The sequence below is a fragment of the Condylura cristata genome, unplaced genomic scaffold (genome assembly GCF_000260355.1).
Source record: "Condylura cristata isolate star-nosed mole 26May11 unplaced genomic scaffold, ConCri1.0 scaffold00008, whole genome shotgun sequence".
In the NCBI taxonomy this organism is placed as follows: domain Eukaryota; kingdom Metazoa; phylum Chordata; class Mammalia; order Eulipotyphla; family Talpidae; genus Condylura; species Condylura cristata.
Window position 1 is genome coordinate 57,909,291 of NW_004567109.1, and position 19,344 is coordinate 57,928,634.

The following is a 19,344-nucleotide window of genomic DNA, read 5'->3' on the forward strand; positions in this document are numbered from 1 at the left end:
TGGTGATAACTAACCTTCCTAAGTTCTTGCTCCCTAGATCTCTTCCCACCCCCACCACCAATATCTTGCAGAGTTATAATTTTGATCTTATAAGAGGTGAAGGCCTACTCTCAAGAACAAAGTCACAGATACAGTAATGGAAGTGCTTTTATGTGGGAGTTGGAAGTTACTAGAAGAGGCAACAGGAATTTCAATCTCAATCTTCCTTTCTTTCTCCCCCTCTCCCCTTTCTACCCCTCCTACCATCTCTTGTCCTTCCCCTTCCTTTCCTTCTGATTCACTCTCTAACCCTGGGAGCTTCTGGTCATAGGACTTAGGTTGAAAGCCTGGAATACAAGCTTCTGTTTTGAATATCCATATAGAATCCAAGTACAAGATTCCCCACAGTGATCTCCTCTGTATAATCCTATTTCCTCCTTTGTATTACTCCGTAACTGTGGGCGATTTGTTGCACCCTGTGACTTTTATCTTTACTACCTTCATGACTTGTGACAGTATTATAAGGTGGTATTTACTTATAAAAAGCAAAAGGCAGAGGAGAAGGAGTAAAAGCTGAGTTACCGTATCAGAAGATCATCAAGAGAAAGTGAAAGAACACACAATCACAGGGGATCAAATCACAGAAGAGAAATCCCATACAGCTGGTGTCTGGCAGGGATAACCTGGAATCACACCAGAGCATCAGGGAGTATGGAGGTGTCAACCCACCTCTCAGCTTTGCCAGGCTATTAGGGAATATTCCATTGGCTGCCAGTGGCATTTTCCTACTTGAAGTAGGATTATGTATTTATAAGCTCAATGTGGCTTAGGTTAGAACTGAAATGTGCACCCCAAACTCTACAACCAACACTCCCTAATTGGAAGCTTAGTGGATTCCCAGGCCCTGATGTATTCAACAGAGAATCCCTGAGCCTGGAATTTCAGCATGGACAGTAAGACCTATCTCTGTACTTGGGGAAACTTAATTGAAAGCTGTGTGAAGAGAGCTTCTATAAATTCTTTAACTCCCTTTATGTTTTACATCCTAATTTTTATAACTGGCTAACAATCATGAATTATTTGGTGATGTGCTGAAATTTGGGGTAACAACTTTGAAAATGCCAGAGTTGAGGCACACTACCTTTCAACCCTTTGAGTACATACTCCCATCTTTGAGAGGGGTTTATCACTTTGAGAAAAAAAAAGTGAATGTTAAAGTGAGTATGTAAGTGTGTGTGTCATAGGATATGTTTGTATTTCATAGGTTAAAAAGTATAAATTTGCTTAACTCTTATGTGTGGATGAAACAATGCATTAAATCTCACATTTAATTTGAATAGTGTTTTGAAAATAAGTTAATGAAAAAACTTTTACCAACTAAATGTTTTCATGCAGGTATATGCCCGTATGTCAGAAGTCTTAGGAATAACAGACGACAACCATGTTCTGGAAACATTCATGACAAAAATGTGAGTTCCTGCTTTAGTTCTTTGGTTTGTCTTTATTGTTGCTTTGAATCTAATAGGTATTTTTACTGTGCTTAAATCTCTTGGTAAACTTTTTTTTAATAAAAGACTAGAAATTATACTTTAATTCTTAGTATGATAGTATTTCAATATGAAACTTAATTTCACTTTTTTAGAATTCACTATCCAAAAGACACTGTTTTTGTCCAACTATTACTACAGCCACTGTATGCCACATCAAAACATGGTTTTAAAAAGTTTACAGACTTTGAGTTGTCATGTCAACAAGGCAGCATTTTTTTAATTAAAAAAGAAAATACTAATTTCAATGACCAATTTAAGAGATACTCTTTAAGTTGAAATCTTTGAGAGAGGTTTGACTGCCTGAAGATAAGGTTCTAACTAGAACCTAAGGCTGAGTTCCAAGATGTCCAGGAAACTATCCTTTAATTTTCCTTATGTTTTAGCAGAATTGACTGTCTTCTAGTCACACATTTAGCTTAAACTAAACTAAACTACCTCTATCTGACATCCCACTCTGACATTTAGACAGCTCTGCCTTGCTAGCAGAGGTAATACAAATTATCATCATAAGAAGTGTGTTTTAGAGCAACAAGTTTGATGGTTCCTTTCTTGGCAATAGCTGTGAGCCTCTATTTGACTTCTTTGTAACTCCTGCCGTTGCTCCCCTAACTTGTTTGTTTTCGATATAAACATAATGCCTCTTCTATGAAACACTTGGGCAAAATTTTTTATTAATAAAATTAAATTTCTAGAATTTAGAAAGCTGTATTTCACTATATATTGCTTATATGTAATTTTTAAGTGCTGTAAAAAATAGACTAAAAACCATGCTGTAAAGAAATATTGGTATTTAGACTTGCTTTTTACTTTGTGAATTATTTGTAATTTAAGTTATCTATCATATGTGAATGTATATGGATTTCCACTTTCTCCCTATTCAAACACATATTTAAAAACCTTTTTGTTTTTTATATATAGTGTTACAAATCTTAAATACTGGGGAAGATGTGAGCTTGTAATTTCAAGGACTCTTCAGTTCCTAAATGACCTTTCTGTTGGATATCCTTTTTACTTCATATCTGATCGTGTATATAAACAGCCTAACAAATACATTCTTTTATCCCAGAACTTCCCTTACTTGTAATTTTTGTAAGTTTTTTAAAAATAAAAAGCCTAAATTAGGATATTGCCATGAGAGGTTTGGTGGAGGTGTGTAAAGCTTGTACACACACAGAGGGGTGAAAATATCCCCACAATTTTAAGGACATGTAAATGCTGACAATTTTTTTTAAATAAAATAATTTTTAAATATTTTAAAACAAAAAATAAAAAGCCTTTCTATCTAGCTTTATCTGTAGATGGAAGCTTTTGAATGACTTATTTTAGCTACATACTACAAAGCATTTATTCAGTCACAATTGAATTTATATAAATATATAGATTCCTAGCTAAAGTAATGTTTATACCCACTACATCATAAATGATTACATAAGAAAGTACACAACCACATTTGTTTTACTTCATGATTCTACATAATCGTCAGAAAAGTTCTTGCTTTAAAATAAAGTATGTAACTAATTTTAAGTTTGAAATGTTCAAAAAATATTACCTTCTAAAAATAATTTCCAAGAGCAAATATATTTCCAGTATTATTCAATTGTAATAAATATAATTTTCATTAGTTAAGAGACGTAACAGTGTACTTAGAAGATTACAAGGTTTTATTTTTTTACCGTTTCTTTTATTATTGACCCTACCAAATCAATATTTATTCTAAAATAGCATTTCCAATTATGTATTAAATATTTAGGTTTCTTTCTACCAATGAGAGAGAAGCATGTATTGTCTTTTATATGTTAGCTCTCAAATACACAGTTGTGAAATATAAGTGTTGGTTTAGTTAACCACAAGTATTAGCTGGTATTTTAATACGAGGACAGCATTCTGTAATGGATAATGTTGAATGGAAATCTTTAATGTAGGTTTACACCAGGAATATGTTTGTATTAGTTAAGTTTAAAATTGTGTTCCTTGGCAAACCATAAAAGATTTCCAAAGTATTAGACACCCACTTTTGTGCTGGAATTTAATATGCAACTTTTTATTGGAAAATAATCGTCCTTGTCTGGCAAAATCCACCATGCAATATTTCTGTTAGTAGGTATAATGCAATAAAGACAGGGAGGGCTATTTATCACTACAAATTTTGAGGATTTCAGGATTCTTTTTATTATTTTAATATATTTCTTTGATATTAAATCAGAAAAATGATAAATTACACCTGTCTAGGCTGTTTTTCCTTTTTACTAGAAAGTGATGTACAACCCAATTCTGGTGGTCATTTTGGCTTTTTAAGATATGTATTTTTTCTTATTAAAAAAAAAACTCAACCTGTATTTTTTTTTTCCATAATAATGCTGAAATACTCTTTATTTCTACCATATGAAGTGGTTTATAAGTACTTCCTCGTATTGCAAACTCTGGCCTTTTCACAATGAATTACATTGAGAGCATATTATCTGGAAAGAACCTTATGTTACTTTATAACATATTATCTATTGTTTAGGTTTGCCCTATTTTTTAGGTTGAAATTGAAATCTAATATAAAATTAATTTGATTTGTATTCTTTTTGTATAATTTGCATAATGCCTAATTTATTTGTATATGCCATTTAAGATCCTTTTCCTATCAGCTTATATCTCTTACGTATTCTTTAATCCTAAAATTGCAACCTTATATTTTACAAACTGTTTATTGCTTTTGAGCACTTTTCTTGAAGTTAATAAAAAAATCCTATTTTCTGAAAACTTATTAGATAAAAGTTTTAAAGCTATAACATTTTAAACCAAGGGATATGAATGATTTCAACTTGGGTACATTGATTTATATTTTTTAACAATTATTTCAGGTTTGCATATTTAGAAATATATATTAGCTCAATTTGATTTCAGTGCTCAGTTATTTGAATTATAAATCATTATGTCCCTTCTAGCTGATCAGTCATGAAATATCTTTGAATTCATTTACATAATGGAATATGTGAGTGGTGTATCTATTTCAGTACAGTTGCTGGTTACCTAATGCATGTTTTGTTGTTTCTGATCGATTTCTTTTTTAATAATGTGTTTTTAAATCCTGATTTTAAAGCAATACATTATTTCTTTGTTAAAAATAAGATGACACTCTTCAGCAATAGAAACAGCTATACATGATAAAATTCATCACTAATGGATGATGAAATCTGTTTATATATTAATATTCAAATTTTATATTTAAAATAATAGTAACAAATAAATGAAGCATGTTATCTAATTTTGAAGTTTTATAAATGTTCCTTATTTCTTTATAATGTATGTGTTCAGATACAATTGTTTTTTTCTTTTCTCATCTTCAGTGTGAATCTTGGTACTCACACAGCACTCTCTGAACTTCGATGTTCTTTGTGTTCTTTCATGTAGTCACTGTTTGAAAATTGAAATCACAATGATCCTCATTTTTAGGAAGTTCTAAAAAGGCTTATGTTTTCTTGCCTTAAAGCAGTAGTCTCAGATAATAGTGGGATCAGAATCACCAGAGTACTTTTAAAATACAAATATTGACCCCAGCCCCAGAGTTTCTGTTTTCTGAGGTATCAGAATAGGACCTAGAATTTGTATTTTCCACATGTCTCAGACGATGCTCATGGCTTAGGGACCATAGTTTGAGAACTTGCCTTAAGATAATGAGAAAATAGGACTGGACCTTAAAGAAGAAAGTCAGATGCTTCTTGCAAAGACAGGAGTTTGTGTTCAGTAGGGAAAAGCAGTCTTGATATTTTTAGTGATAATCTAGTTGCACAGACAGTAGTAGTCTGTGTGAGGAGGCCATATGTATGCCACTACAGATTTTAAATGAAATGTTGTTGCATATCACCTCAAGGTTTGTCTGCAAATTTAAAGCTCTCCAAATTGTGAGACTTATGATTTTAAAAATCCATTGGGTTTTTTGAAAGAAAGTTTGTTTCCCATCATAATCATTGCTGTTCACTTTGCAGTTTAACAAAGACATCTGAATAACGTTTACATACTCCAAATTTTCAAGACTAAATTTCAAGAATTTCAGATTCTAAATAGCTTTATCTAACATACAGAATTAAAATGACTCTGTCCTGAAGTAGCCCTCCATGGTCAGATTTACCACTTGGGAATTTTTTTCCCCATTTTGAAATATTCAGTCAGATATTCTGGTTCCCATTGAACTGGGAAAGGAGTCAAATTATTCAAGTAACTAGAATAAGGAAGCTGCTGGGAAAATTGGTAAGAAAATAAGGATCATAACAGCAATCACATAAACATACTTATTCTAAATGCTGAGAAAAAAAAAGAAACATGTTAAATCTCACGCAGTATTCTTCCTTTGAAAAATAATCAATGTTTAGTGCATTTCATTATTCATTCAAATTTATATCAATAACATTGGTTTCAGATAGATAAGGAGAAAGGAAATTTCATTTTCTACTGGGCCCTCTGTTGGTAGTTTCCCTTATTACAGCATTCTCAAAGTTCTGAAAAAACCCAAACTATCTTTAACATTTTAAAAACAGATTCCATGAAAGAGTTCTACATTAATTCATGAATTTATTCAAATTCATTTTTACCCTTTGGATATTAACTTCAGCAATTCTTAGGGCTATTCACATCTCTGTTATTGCAAGAATACCCATATAAATTGTATAGAGCCCAGTGCAACACGAAATTAGAGAGTGCTTGTTCACGAATTGTTAAGAATTTCAAGATCTCAACAGTAGGCTGTTGAGCCAAGCGCAGGCCCAGCTAAGCGCCGACGCTGTGCTAGGGCATAGTCTCCCTCCCCCCATGAAGCTGGCACAGTTATGTGAGATCAAAAAGCAGTTACTTCCGTTTGGCTTCATGCTAAGTCTCTAAGACTTTGAGACTTTCCTTAGTTCCTTTATGCCAGGAATTGGTGAATATGCATTTAATTTATTCAGTTGCTTTCATTTTTCCAAGCCAGAGAGTCTATTTCTGTCAGTTACTGGATCACCATGATGATTTTATTTTTTTAGCCCCAACCTCTTCCAGCTTGTCTTGTTTTGCTTGTTTCAAATGCAGTAACCAGAACTGCATCCTTTTTTAGATTTAACATCGAGTAAGAATAAAAAATGATCTTTAAATTTAATTCCATACTCATCTTAATAATTTACTTTATCTTACTGGTGTCTTTCAATTCAGCAAATATTAACTAAGCATTTGTTAAGTATAGGGCAAAAGGATAATGAAATACAAACCCTACCTTTAAGATTTTAAATTATTTTTTAAAAGATTTATTTATTTATGCATACAGAACTGGGGTACAGGCCAGAGGTGCAGGGGCGGTGAGAGGATTCACCAGAGACAGAGAGCGGAGCAGAACAGTACATTGCTGAGGGGAGCAGTGGGCGCATCAGGAGAGGTCTGCCGCGCCAGTGGTCACCTCCCTGGCCAGGAATTAAACTCAGGCTCAAATGGCTTCAGCTTCGTAGTGTTGTGCTTTAACCCGCTGCACCACCAGGGAGGGCCCAAGATTTTAAATTCTAGCAGAAATTGGTCCCGATTCCAGACTTCTTTTCCTATATTTCTCCTAAGAACCCAAAGTCCACTTTTTGTTAAAAATGGTTTTTTTTTTCTTTTCAAAATAATTCAACTCAATTATACTAACTTTCTAAAAATCTACACATTAACATTCATGTGGGTATACAGCATTTTGATGTGGTAGTTTGGAAGAAATTCTTTTTACTTTAGTCATTTAGAGAAAGCACTTATACAACCACTAAGTATACAACTTTTAAAATTAATCAGGTAATTAGCAAGCCAGATATCTTCACCTACTCACTGATCTTCCCACCACTCAGTGTGAATCTTGAATAAGGTAGGGGGTCAGTAAAGAATAGAGGTGTGTAATGAAATAGGGGTGACAGGTAGAAGTAAAACAGAGTATATTCTCTTACAGGAAATATTTACTAATAAGTAGTAGTAATGCTGCTTTTGTGAGACAGTATAAAAATGTATTGTTTTATTTCAGCGACTACCACCTTCTCCAGATGGTTTTAAGGATGTTAAATAAAACCAGTTTCAGCATAAATCCCTCAGGCATACTTCTATTAACATTCCTCATCAAAAGATATGTTGATTTATTTCTTTGTTTTCTGCCTCTGTCATCCATGGAGAAGTCATCCGATAATTATCTGCTCTATCTCTTTGCCTTATACTAAAATCAAGTGTGTGAGTCCTCGCTACTCATATAGGCTGCTATTTGAGTTCTTTCGATGGTGACTTCATAAGATTACCTTCCTCAAGCATTGTTTTGATCGGATCATTTTGTTTCCCAAAAGCCTAGGATCACTTCCACTTCTTTCTCAGTTCAAGGTAAAATTATTGATTTGAACTTGAGTTCTTTAACAGTACTTGACTTATTGAGTTCCCATAGTTGATTTCCTGATCCCACCACTCAAGCACAATTTGTACTACTTATACTTATACGCAGACCAAGGAAATTTATTTTACCTTCCCCTTGACACTTTCATTATCTCTCACCAAATTATCAGATAAATGTTCTTCTCCTCCTTTGCCCTGTTATAACTCAATTAGGACTCTTTCAAATTTTCAGGTCTTGCCAGAGACTTAAGTTAAGCCACCTCAAAATCTTTATAATCCTTAGTTATTGCATTAATTTAAAAAACATGAGCATATCATTTTATCTCTGTGGGCCTCAGTTTTGTCATCTATAAAAAGGGAGTATTATCTAGCTCTTAGGATTTTGTAAGGATTAAATAAGGCAATAAATATGTAATGATATCTGTATTATCTAACAGTGATAAAGCACCTAGTACTACTGACCTGCTTAGGCAGTAGGTGCTCAATAAATATTAATTTCCTTCATTTTTCTTCCCATCATATTTTATTTACCTTAATGTTCTTGAACACTTAGTTCTTAATCTGCGTATCTGGGGATGAATAAAATATAGCTTAGTAAGGTCTAATCCTCTCTCCTATTACGTTGTAATTTATTAAAGATTAGGATCCTTTTTTTCTTCTGTCATTTTAAAGCTTCAAGTAGTAGGCATATGAACATAATGCTCTCCCACTTATTCAGCAACTAAGCTTTAGTTCCTATTCCTTCTAAGTTAATCTTAGTATCCCTTAAGATGCTGCAGTAGTTTGATAATTACACTTTATATCTGTCATCTATCTATAGTAACATCTAACATGTACTTTTCTCTTATTGGTGAATTTTCTCATTCATCAGTGTCTAATTCTATCTGCAAAAAAACTATTTTTTAAATAATTCCCAATTACTGTCTTCCCCCACCCTCTTGAATATCTTCCAATTTGAACACTTATGTAAATAACTATATCTTAAAATTGATTCATATTTTTAAAACATTCTCTTCTTATTAGCACATAAGATAATGTCTTTTTTAATGAAATCAGTGGTGTTTAGGTTTGCTGCTATGAACTGAAGACATCCTTTGTATCATCCCCATAGCTACTAAAACATGTAGAACTCCTATAACTTAAACATCCAGTTCATTTTTCATTTAGTTATCTTCCTCTTCAAAGTATACAGATTTTCAAAAATGTTAACTGTCTGTAGATTCAGCATTCTTTCATCTTTTCCTTGCCCTGTCATGCTAGTTGACAGTAATACTGTCTTCACCTTCCTCAGTGCTTTCATAAGCACATAGATACAGCTAGGAATTTTCTGGAAATTTTGTTTAATGAGTTACTATCAACCTGGCCTTGGAGCTTGTTCAGTCCTGGATATGATGCAAACCCATAAATGAGTTGGTCCATACTAAAAGAATAGTTTCCCTGCCCTTTCTAGAACCTAGCTCGTATTTTACTTGTATCTCAATAAAATCTTTAAGCCGGGCCCTCCCTGGTGGCGCAGCGAGTTAAAGCACAGCACTGAGAAGCTAAAGCCACTTCTGCATGAGTTCGATTCCCGCCTGCCCCGGAGGTGACCACATGGCGCGGCAGACCTCTCCTGACCCACCCGCTGCTCCCCTCAGTAGTGTACTTCGTCGATCTGCCTGTTCTGCTCCCCACTCTGTCTCTGGTGAAGCCTCTCACCGCCCCTGAGCCTCTGGCCTGTACCCCAGTTCTGTATGAACAAATAAATAAATAAATAATCTTTAAGCCTTTACATCTGTGTAGTCTCTTTCAAATCAAATGGAGATGATGGAACCATAATGAAAAGACCTAAATTTGGATCTTTTCTACCCAAATTCTACCATGTACATATTCCATTATGTATTTTCTTCCTCCCTACTCCAGTTGCATTCTAGTCTATTACTGTTAACCTGTATTACCATGTTTACTGCTAAGAGCTGTTCTGAATAAGCCTCTGAAATCTATCGCAGTACTGACTGGCACCCAGCTAAAATGGTGCAACCTACAAAAACCCTACTTTCAGCGAATAAAAGGAAAGTATAAAGACCATAAAGATTATGTGTCTATTTGCCTTTTCAAAAAATAATTACAGGTCCCTTTAAAGGACATAACTAGCTTTGAATTGAGTTCCTATAAGGGAATATACATATTCAAATGAATTCTCACTTTTTTCTTTAGTGAAAAAAAAAAGTTAAAATTTATTCTCAAGTCATTTTTTTTTCTTTAGAATGTAATTAAAAGGCAGTGAGACTGGCCATGATACAAAGTGCACAGATGCATTTCTGCAGAAATTGCGTCTTTGGCAGATGAGATTCTTCCTGTGAAGGTTCTGTTTATTGCTCCCATAAATATTCTATTGTCAAAACATGACTTGCTGTTTATTAACAGCACTGACAGGAAGATTCCTATTAATGGCAGCATTCTTATTACCCATAGACCCTGTCACTTTTAACTTTGCCATTCTAGGAGAATTGTATTTGGTAATTACTTAAGATATTTCTTAGTTTATTGATCCCCATTCCTGTTTAACTGAGTGAAGTTTGAGTGGCAGTTCTTCTGCTCAGTGATTTACATTGGGAAAAATCATCAGTCTGCATCTTTGCAGGCAAAGAAAGACCTGCTACCTATCAGCCCTAATCTTGTTGCCTTTCAGTCTGCTGGAAACACAGTGTATTGAGCTCTCACTCAGAGCAATGCACTGAGAAAAATACATAGATGCAGCCCCTGACCTTAGGAAGTTTACAGTTTAATATGGAGGTGAGCCAAACATGCTTAGTACGTAGCTGGAATAGTTTCTCCAGAGTCAGAGAGATTTGATTCCAAATCAAACAATTAGTTTGTCTTTTGGAAAGTTATAATTTATGTGAGTTCTTCCCTCTTCTAAGAAATAGAAGACAACTAGCTGATGGGGTTGTGACAGTTAGTTTTGTAAGCGTAAATAATTTGTAAATTCTGTCCCTATTAATTCTCTACATCTTTAGGTCTTCCATGAATTATACTTGGCAAAGATGTTTTCATCATCCTGTCCTCACAACAAGGGAAACTAAGTGGCTGAGTATAGTACTCATACTCATTGAGCACATTCAACAGCATGATGAAGCCAAAGCCACATTTCCTGACTCATGTTTATATGCTTTTCTTCTCATTGACCCACACCAGAGTGGCTAAAATTTAGAATTAGCCATAGCTATGTCACTGGAACGTGATTTCATAGACCTCTTGTCTCTGCAGGAAAGGAGTCGGTGTTTTCATTGGAACATGAACAGAGACATATATGATTAGAATAGTCTACTAGAAAAACATGACTGTAAGTGTGCAGGGAAGGGTCTAGGGAAGCCCTCGTGGTAGTAGAAAACACATTACATAGAGTAAAATAAGAAAAGAAATGTCTATGCACTAAATAGGTGTTCTTGAAGCTCACCACAGCCCTTCTTTGATGACAGCATTAACCAGAAATTGTTCAGGCCTTGTGATCATTCCATGACTTCTCAACATTATTCTCATTGTAAGTTCAGGTGATAATGCAGTAGAACAGCAGAAAGACCATGGTCTTTGGAGTCAAACTCAATTCAAATCTCAGCAGTATCATAACTGTGTGATCTTGGACAGGTAACTTAATTTCTCCGAGCTCTGCTTTCTCTCTGAGGTTCAGAAATAATAAATAACATTCAATAGTGTAATTGTGAAGTTTAGGTAAGTTAGCAAACACAAGGAAGTCAGGGAAGACGAGGTCCTTTAAACCTGCCCTTCAATCCTTGCTAACATGCAGTCTGCTGCATCCTCCTAATTGTAACCTGAGTTTCTTCATCTAAAGCAGAATTTCCTTAGATTTCTAGAACTGAGCTCATTGTTTCTTACAATTGAATAATTTTCTCTTTCTCGATAGCCTATTACGGGTCTTTATAATTATTTTATTATGAAATAATATTAAGTGAAAAGTAGTTCTTAAGTTACACCCCAAATGTAAAAAGGGTCAGTTTTAATTTTCCACTATTAGGGTTTTAATAGTAAAGAACTTTTTGTCTTAATTATAAAATTCATTCTTTCCATAACTAGAATATGTATAAGACAGGAAAAGTAATTGCACTGGTTAATAATGGATTATCATTCTTATTTAACAGAGTGAAGAACTGCTAATATAGGAATACTCTTTAGAAATTATATTTATTCCTCACAAATACAGTTGATACATTGTAGATCAATGTTATTTTTGCAACTTTTATATATTGATCAGCTATAGTTCCACAGATTCCTTAACTTCTTTTACCTATATCCTTTTAAAAAAACTTGTGAAGATCGATGCCGTAAAATTCATGCTAAAAAATCACACGGTAAGTCTTACTTCTTTTTATTAATAACTAAAATTTTCTGGTAAAGCATTAGTAACTTTGAGTGCTATTTTACTTTCATAGAGTGAACACTTCCCCTTTCTTGGCATCAGTGACAGTTATAGTCTCAGTGACTTCAGGTGCAGAACGACCTTCTACACAGCTCTCACTCGCCTTCTGATGGTAGATCTCGGTAAGGTTAAGAATTTAAGCTTAAGTAATATGGTATCAATAGTATACATATTTGTGTGAATAAAGAAGTGAAATGACTGCTAGTGAGTTCCACATTTAACTTGTTAGAATTTTCTGTCTTTAGTGGTTTTCTTCCACTTTTCAGTTTGATCATTCTTTAGTATCAAAACCAAAAGCAAATCTTTGCATTTAAATTTATATTTTTCACTTCAAACAGTGTGTATGTTAATTCTTCACCTCAAAATCCATTTTCTCTGTATTCTTTGATCCATAATTATGCTGCTTTGAATATTGGAATAATATAATCTTTACACACAAAGATTTTCTTTGTCATGACATTTAATCTAGAGGAAAAATTGAAAATAATAGGGAATGCAGTAGTCTTATTACATATCACCTTACTAATCACTGAAAGTGTGATATGAAGACAATGAAATGCATTAAAATTTTATGTTATTTAGAGAAAAGACAGGATGTTAAACTCTGCAAGTTGTATCATAATGTTTATTGGGAGAAAAAAGCAATGCCTCAAAAAAATGTACATGAAATTCTTCAAAATGCTAAATGTTTTTGGGTCGGAGAACGTAGGTAACTTTTCCTCATTTCTTAACATTTGAAATGTTCCTAAATGTATTACTTCTGTAATGGGAGAAATTAACTTTTTTAAAACATTTCATCAAAAAGCTAAAGTTAGCCAGAGTTACCTGTAGGTGGACAGTACCTCAGGATGGGCACTTAAGCCTACCTGTAGTGTCCATGTTGATCTGGATTCCTGGTCTTACTACCACCTCCCCCACTAAGTTTAAATACTGCAGGTTAAATTAATCAGTTTGTAGATTATGAGAGGGTTCAGTCAATGATGATTATCATCTTTAGAAAATATAATACTTAAGGTACTTTTTCCTTCCTTTCTCCCACAATGTGTTGACTGATCTATCAACTGAAATAACTGAAATATGAATTTTTTAAAACATGATCATACAAAGAAAATATTTGTCTTGTACCTAAATGACATTGAACCTTATAATGGAAAGGTGACCTAATCCCTCTATGCTTCACCCCTGTATTATATTTATGTATTTCAACAGAATAAATTATAAGAAAGACAAATAGCCAAAAGTTGAGAGAATGCAAGTAGAATGAATAAGGAGCTTAGTGGGATTGATTTCTAAGGAGAGATTAAAAGAACCATGTATGTATAACTTGGCTAAGTGACAACTAGAGCTGGAGGCAAAGAAAACTGTCTATAAATATTTGAAGAGTGTAAACCAGGCAAGCAAAACCCAATCATCTGCTACCTTAGGCAAGTGGGAGATCTGAGTGACAGCATCGCATACTATACACCAGCCTGTATTACCTCGTGGCTGCCGCCTTGGAGAGAACAGGAGCAATCCAGAGTCTTTGTCATTGTCCTAGATAATCACGTAGAGAGTGCACTGTTTTGATCTCTGACGGTAGAAACCATTCTGATTTACTGCCCTTTCCCTCAAGAAGCATGCCCTCTCGCCTTCCAAGTTGTCCGAGCTTAAAGACCAGAAAACCCTTGCCTGGACTGAATTTATTTCCCAAAAACTTAAAATTCCTCTTCTAATGACCTGACTAAGCAAAGAGAAAGAAGTTAGAATACCCAAGTTTAAAGAGAACAAGTTAGTGAAGTTCCTAGAAATAGACCCATGCCACACATATCTGCAGGATCTTGACATCTGAAATGGATCAAGATCCTCTTTCATGTCATCATAAGTAAAAGAACCCGTATAATGGCAGCTTTCAAATATATGTAGAATCTAAAGAAACCAAGGATTTTTGTCTAAAGGATTAGGCAAAGACCAACTGTATGACTGACCCTTGAAGGCATGGCATAGATCTGAGATGCTCAACAAGGGAAGAGCATAGGGATGGTGGGGGTGAGGTGAACAGGGTGGAATGTGGTGGAGGACTGTTGGCACTTTGATAATGGAAAAAATTATGTTAACCAGACCAAATGGGAAAAAACCTATATTGGAAAGAAAAAAAAAATGAGGAGGCTTAAAAGTTAAAATAAAAATGAAAGCAGTATCAGTATTTACAGCACTACTGGACTTACTATGTTGATAACTGATAGTAATGATGAAGCTCAGAAAGACCCTGCATTGCATGCTTCCTGGTTGAAGCCTTCTTTTATTTAGTATGGCTTCATGTGAAGTTTAGGTAACTCGAAAATATGAGAACTGAAGTGAAAATATATAAATTTGAATAACCAATATGTCTATACTTGTTTTCCCAGGATTAGATTCTTCAGAAATATTTAACCCATAACAATATAAAATATTATATTGATACTTTTCCCCATATCATATTAAAATACAAATTGATACTTTTTCAGCTCAAAGTTTTTTTCTAAAGGTTACATTGCAAGTTTTGTTTACATTATAGTTTTTAGATACCTTGGGAGAAACAGACTGGGTATTTGGAAAGGCCTGGTATATGAGAGGTGCTCAATATAAGTACATTGAATCTGGACATCGATTTGTTCCATTTGTAAGAACTAGAATCTCTTTATTCAAAACACGTGAGCTCCTTCAGGTTATAGACACTGCCTTTCTCGTGATTCCTAGCACCAGTCTCTACAGTGTATCTCTACATTGTAGGTGCTCTGTAAATACTTGGTGAATGAATGACGAGCAAATATGCTGTCACCAGGATGACATCATCACAACTGCTGGAATCAACCCAGACTGTCCTTGTGCTGGGTAACCATTTGGAGCACACACCGGCCATCTCTCGGAGTAGCTGTGAGCACTGGCCTCGCCAGGATTGTCCTCACAAGTGATTAACAAAACATGGCCACTCGTGTCCTCAATTAGCATACTGATCTCTGTGCAAAGTGTTACTATGCTGTAGAGCCCATTTGTTGGTGGTTGTTGAACACACTTTTGTTATTTGAAGAATTGCCTCACAAAGTATGTTCACTGAAACTTTACTCTCAAAATCCCTGTGTATTTAGCCTTATAAACTTTTCTGTTATGTGTTCACTGTCGTGGAAACAAGGAAAAAATAGGTAGTGCAGTTGTTCAAAAGAAGTGCAGACCCATATATTAAGTGAAAGAAATAAAAATATTAAGTAAATAGAATACTTCTCAAATGAAAGAAAATTTCAAGAAGGAACTTTTTATTTCATTGTTTTATTTATTTATTTTTTTTTTAAGAATCAGAGAGAAAATATACCTAGCCAACCTGCTTACAAAGCATTGGCTATGATTCTTAGATTGAAACGTAAAGCATATTCTAATTGAATCACATGAAATAAATTGAATATGTTTTGTGCATAAGCCATACACATTGCAGTGATTAGAAAAGGGGAAAGAAATTGGGTGTCACATTAATTGGTATTTAGTTTGAAATGCATTTTGGTTTCTATTCAATAATTTGTACATTGTATAAATTTAATTAGATGCTATGTGCCCCAGGTTGTATTTCACAGGAAAATGGGGGTGGGTTTTTTGTTTTTTTTTTTTTTTGGCAGTAAGCAGCTGTACTACTATTTTATCACATTGCTCCTTGGCTAAACTAGTCAAAATGCTTACTGATAGAAAGAACAGAATTGGAAGCATTTCACCATAAAAAGAATGATATTTCCTATTGAAAAGTTTATTTTGTATTATAAGAGTTTATAAAAATGAATGCAGACTCCCTTAATGAGATAGCACATACTCAGAAGAAAACGAGTGACCAACATTATCTACATATATGTTAGTGCTTCCAAAATCACCTAAAATTCAGTGTTGTCAGCCAAATGAAGTAAAGGAAAGATAGTGTTACTAAAGCCAGTAAGTGGAGAATCTCCAGGGAGCTGTTCAGGATAAAACAGTTGAATAAATAAAAACCTTCTATTTTGTTTAATCTGAAAGGAGGTGAATTTTTGACAAATATTGGAGAGGGGAAATATGGAAGAGAAATATAATAAAGCTTTTTGTTTTATTAAGAATTAAGTATTAAGTATTATTGCCACTTAAGTTCTTCCCAACTACAAATTAAGAATTGTTCAAGGTCACTAACAGTTGCATGTTATGCTTACAACTCATGTTGAACTACTGAGAAGTATGTCTACAGGATTTGAGTGAGCATTGCTCTCCCCAGATATTCAAACTCAAAGGTGCAGTCATTTTTTTTAATGATCATCAGGGTTTCCAAAATTAAAATGCTCTTTATAGACATTGAGAGTTCACTCTATAGTATTTATCTACCTTTATAATAGGTAATTGCACTTAAAGATATATCTAGCTCAAATATGAGAAAAATTAAATAGCAAATAAATGACTTGAACAAAAAGGGAACAGTATTCTAGAAATAACTGCTAATGATTGAAGTAAAAATAGAGAAGGAAACTTTCTCTTATTTATTAGCAATAACTAATAACCACTTTAACATTCATTAAACTCTTAGATCCTCAAAATAGCCCACCCCGCATGAAGTAGCTATTATTGCATTTCTTATCTATCAGAAAGCTGAGGTACAGAGAGACTAAATGACTTGCTCAAGGTAAGTCTTCTTATAGTGCTCCAACCACACATTCTCATTCACTTTTGAGCTGTTATTTCACTTTCTCAATCAATTAGGAAATGTAACATTTTCCTTATTTTTATTTGGACCAAATGATTGACTTGAGGCTTGGGAGCCGTGAAAAGAAATGACAGAGGATTCTTTGCAAGTTTCTATAAGTTAAACAGACTCATGTTTATGATTTGCTCTATGTAGGTATATTTCAATTCTGTGGTCAATGAGAGCCAGAGTCATGTAAAATCTGTCTTATGTCTAATAAATGGTCAAAACATAGTTCTTCTCCTGGATAAAGGAACACAGAAGTAGATATCCCAGGAGTATTTAGCTAGTGAGAAGCTTGATCAGAAATAGCTAATGCTCTGATAGGAAGAATACATCAATATATCACCTGTGTCCATGACTTGGCAGAGATTATCTAGAAAAATAGACATTTGGGGTTGGGGGTGGGGAAGGAGTGGGCAATAAGGGGTAAAGAAGCAGCTGGAAATACTTAGAATCTATAATGAGATAATTAAGACTAATTAGCTGGCCCTGTAGGCAGAAAGCAGCCCATTAAGTCCAGATCCAGTTTTAATAACTTACCTGGTTTTCAGGGTAGAGAGTCCAGAGCACCCCAGGGAATACGATGCTTCAGGGATGAAAGTTTTAGGGTAGGTTTCTTAGAAAAGTCATAAATAGTGAGTAGTGAGCAGTGTATCTTTCTTCTGAGAACTAAAATACTCTAGATCCCTAGAGAAAGGAATTAAAAGATGCCTCACTGTTCTCATCTACTAAATGGAGAGGTCTAAAAGAGTCATCATGTGACTTAAAAAAAAATCAAAAGATGCGTGTAAAAGGACATGGAACAATTCCTTTTGCAACACAGGTACTCAATAAATATTCATAAGAAACAAATAGTTATTGAATATGCCATTAAGGGCAATAATTGCTACCAAGGCCTCAAAACAACAAAATTTCCATACCCGTAATGCAGCCTACCTACCGTGCCTTCAGTACTTGGGCTATTACCTTCCAATAGAAGCTAAAGCTGATGACCCTTCCTACAAGTGCTAAAACACCTTACCCTGCCTAAAGCCACAGACCATTTTAAACCCAGCTAGACCTCCGAGGTAGTTAGAAAAAAAAAAACAGACTTGAAAGCCCATTCAGTGGACTATTCACAAGGTTCATCACTATCTAATTGTAGAATATTTTCATTGCCCCTCAGAGAAACCCTGAACGAACCTTCAAGTTGTCACACCTTAAGAAGTCTGTCCACAGGCTTGATAGCCATTAATCTGCTTTCTGTCTCTATGAACTTGCTGTCTAGATATTTAATGTAAATGGAATTCTATAATTTGTCACCTTTGTGTCTGGTTCCCTTCACTTAGCATAATGTTTTTAAGGCACACCCATATTTTAGCATGTATTATTACTTCATTTTTATGGCTAAATAATACTCCATTTTATGAATATTCCATATTTTATCCTTTTATCAGTTGACAAGCAATTGTTCATAATCTTTTGGCTATTATGAAATACTGCTGCTAGTGAACATTCATGTATTTGTTTATGCATAGACAGTATGTTCAGCTCTCTTGGATTTTTACCTAAGAGTAAAATTCCTGGGTCAAATGGCAATATTGTTTGACCTTTGAGTAACTACCTACCTGTTGTCTTCTGTGGCTGCTTAATATTAGATTAGCTGGACCATTTTACATTCTCAATAGTGGAAACTTTAAAATGTACAAAATAGCAAAAAGGGTATCCTACAAGTAAAATACATGCAGGCCAACTTACTAAAAGAGTTCCTACTTGTATTTTAATGTGACATCTCTGAAGAAAAAAAAATGAAATGTTTAAAATCAATCACTTTTTGTTGAATCAGATCCTCAGAAATCCAGCAGAAAAAAATAACTTTGGGTTTTAGTTAAAAACAAAATTTTATCTGCATGACTGAGAACTTAATATGAAAAAGTAATACTTTTTGTGATGTCAGTGAAAATATTAGTCTATAAATCAGTACTTCATTTTGTTTTGAACAATAAGCATCCCTTTATTTGCTGATGCCATTTAAAACTCCAGTTCCAGTAGCAACAAAAAAGTGTTTTCTTGAGCTGAAGTCAGAAACAGTTACTCCTCAGAATGTTATATAAAACAGAATAAAATGTTAAATTTTACATAGTCTTTACCACTTTTGCTCTTCTGAACAATTTTATTGAGCAAAATAAAAGGTTATATGTTTATTTTATCTTCACCTTCAAAATACACTGGTATCTGGGGCCTTGTTAGGGAAAGAAAAGCTAGCAACTTTAATTAGTGATTTAATAAAGTGATCAGATATATATTTGGCATATTAGATGTGTGACTGCATGTTTGAATATGAAGTTATAAGAAAATGAGATTGT

At 34.1% G+C, this 19,344-nt stretch overlaps 1 protein-coding gene across 4 annotated transcripts in view; it reads left to right on the forward strand.

The window, feature by feature from the left end:
* Positions 1 to 19,344, forward strand: part of RANBP17 (RAN binding protein 17) — a 307,270-nt gene that overhangs the window by 213,386 nt on the left and 74,540 nt on the right. For all 4 annotated transcript variants that reach the window (XM_012722309.1, XM_012722311.1, XM_012722312.1 and 1 more), the window contains 4 exons: positions 1,375 to 1,448; positions 2,448 to 2,528; positions 12,166 to 12,229; positions 12,311 to 12,419. In XM_012722309.1, coding sequence (XP_012577763.1) covers positions 1,375 to 1,448; positions 2,448 to 2,528; positions 12,166 to 12,229; positions 12,311 to 12,419 — 328 coding nt within the window. The remainder of the gene's footprint in view (positions 1 to 1,374; positions 1,449 to 2,447; positions 2,529 to 12,165; positions 12,230 to 12,310; positions 12,420 to 19,344) is intronic.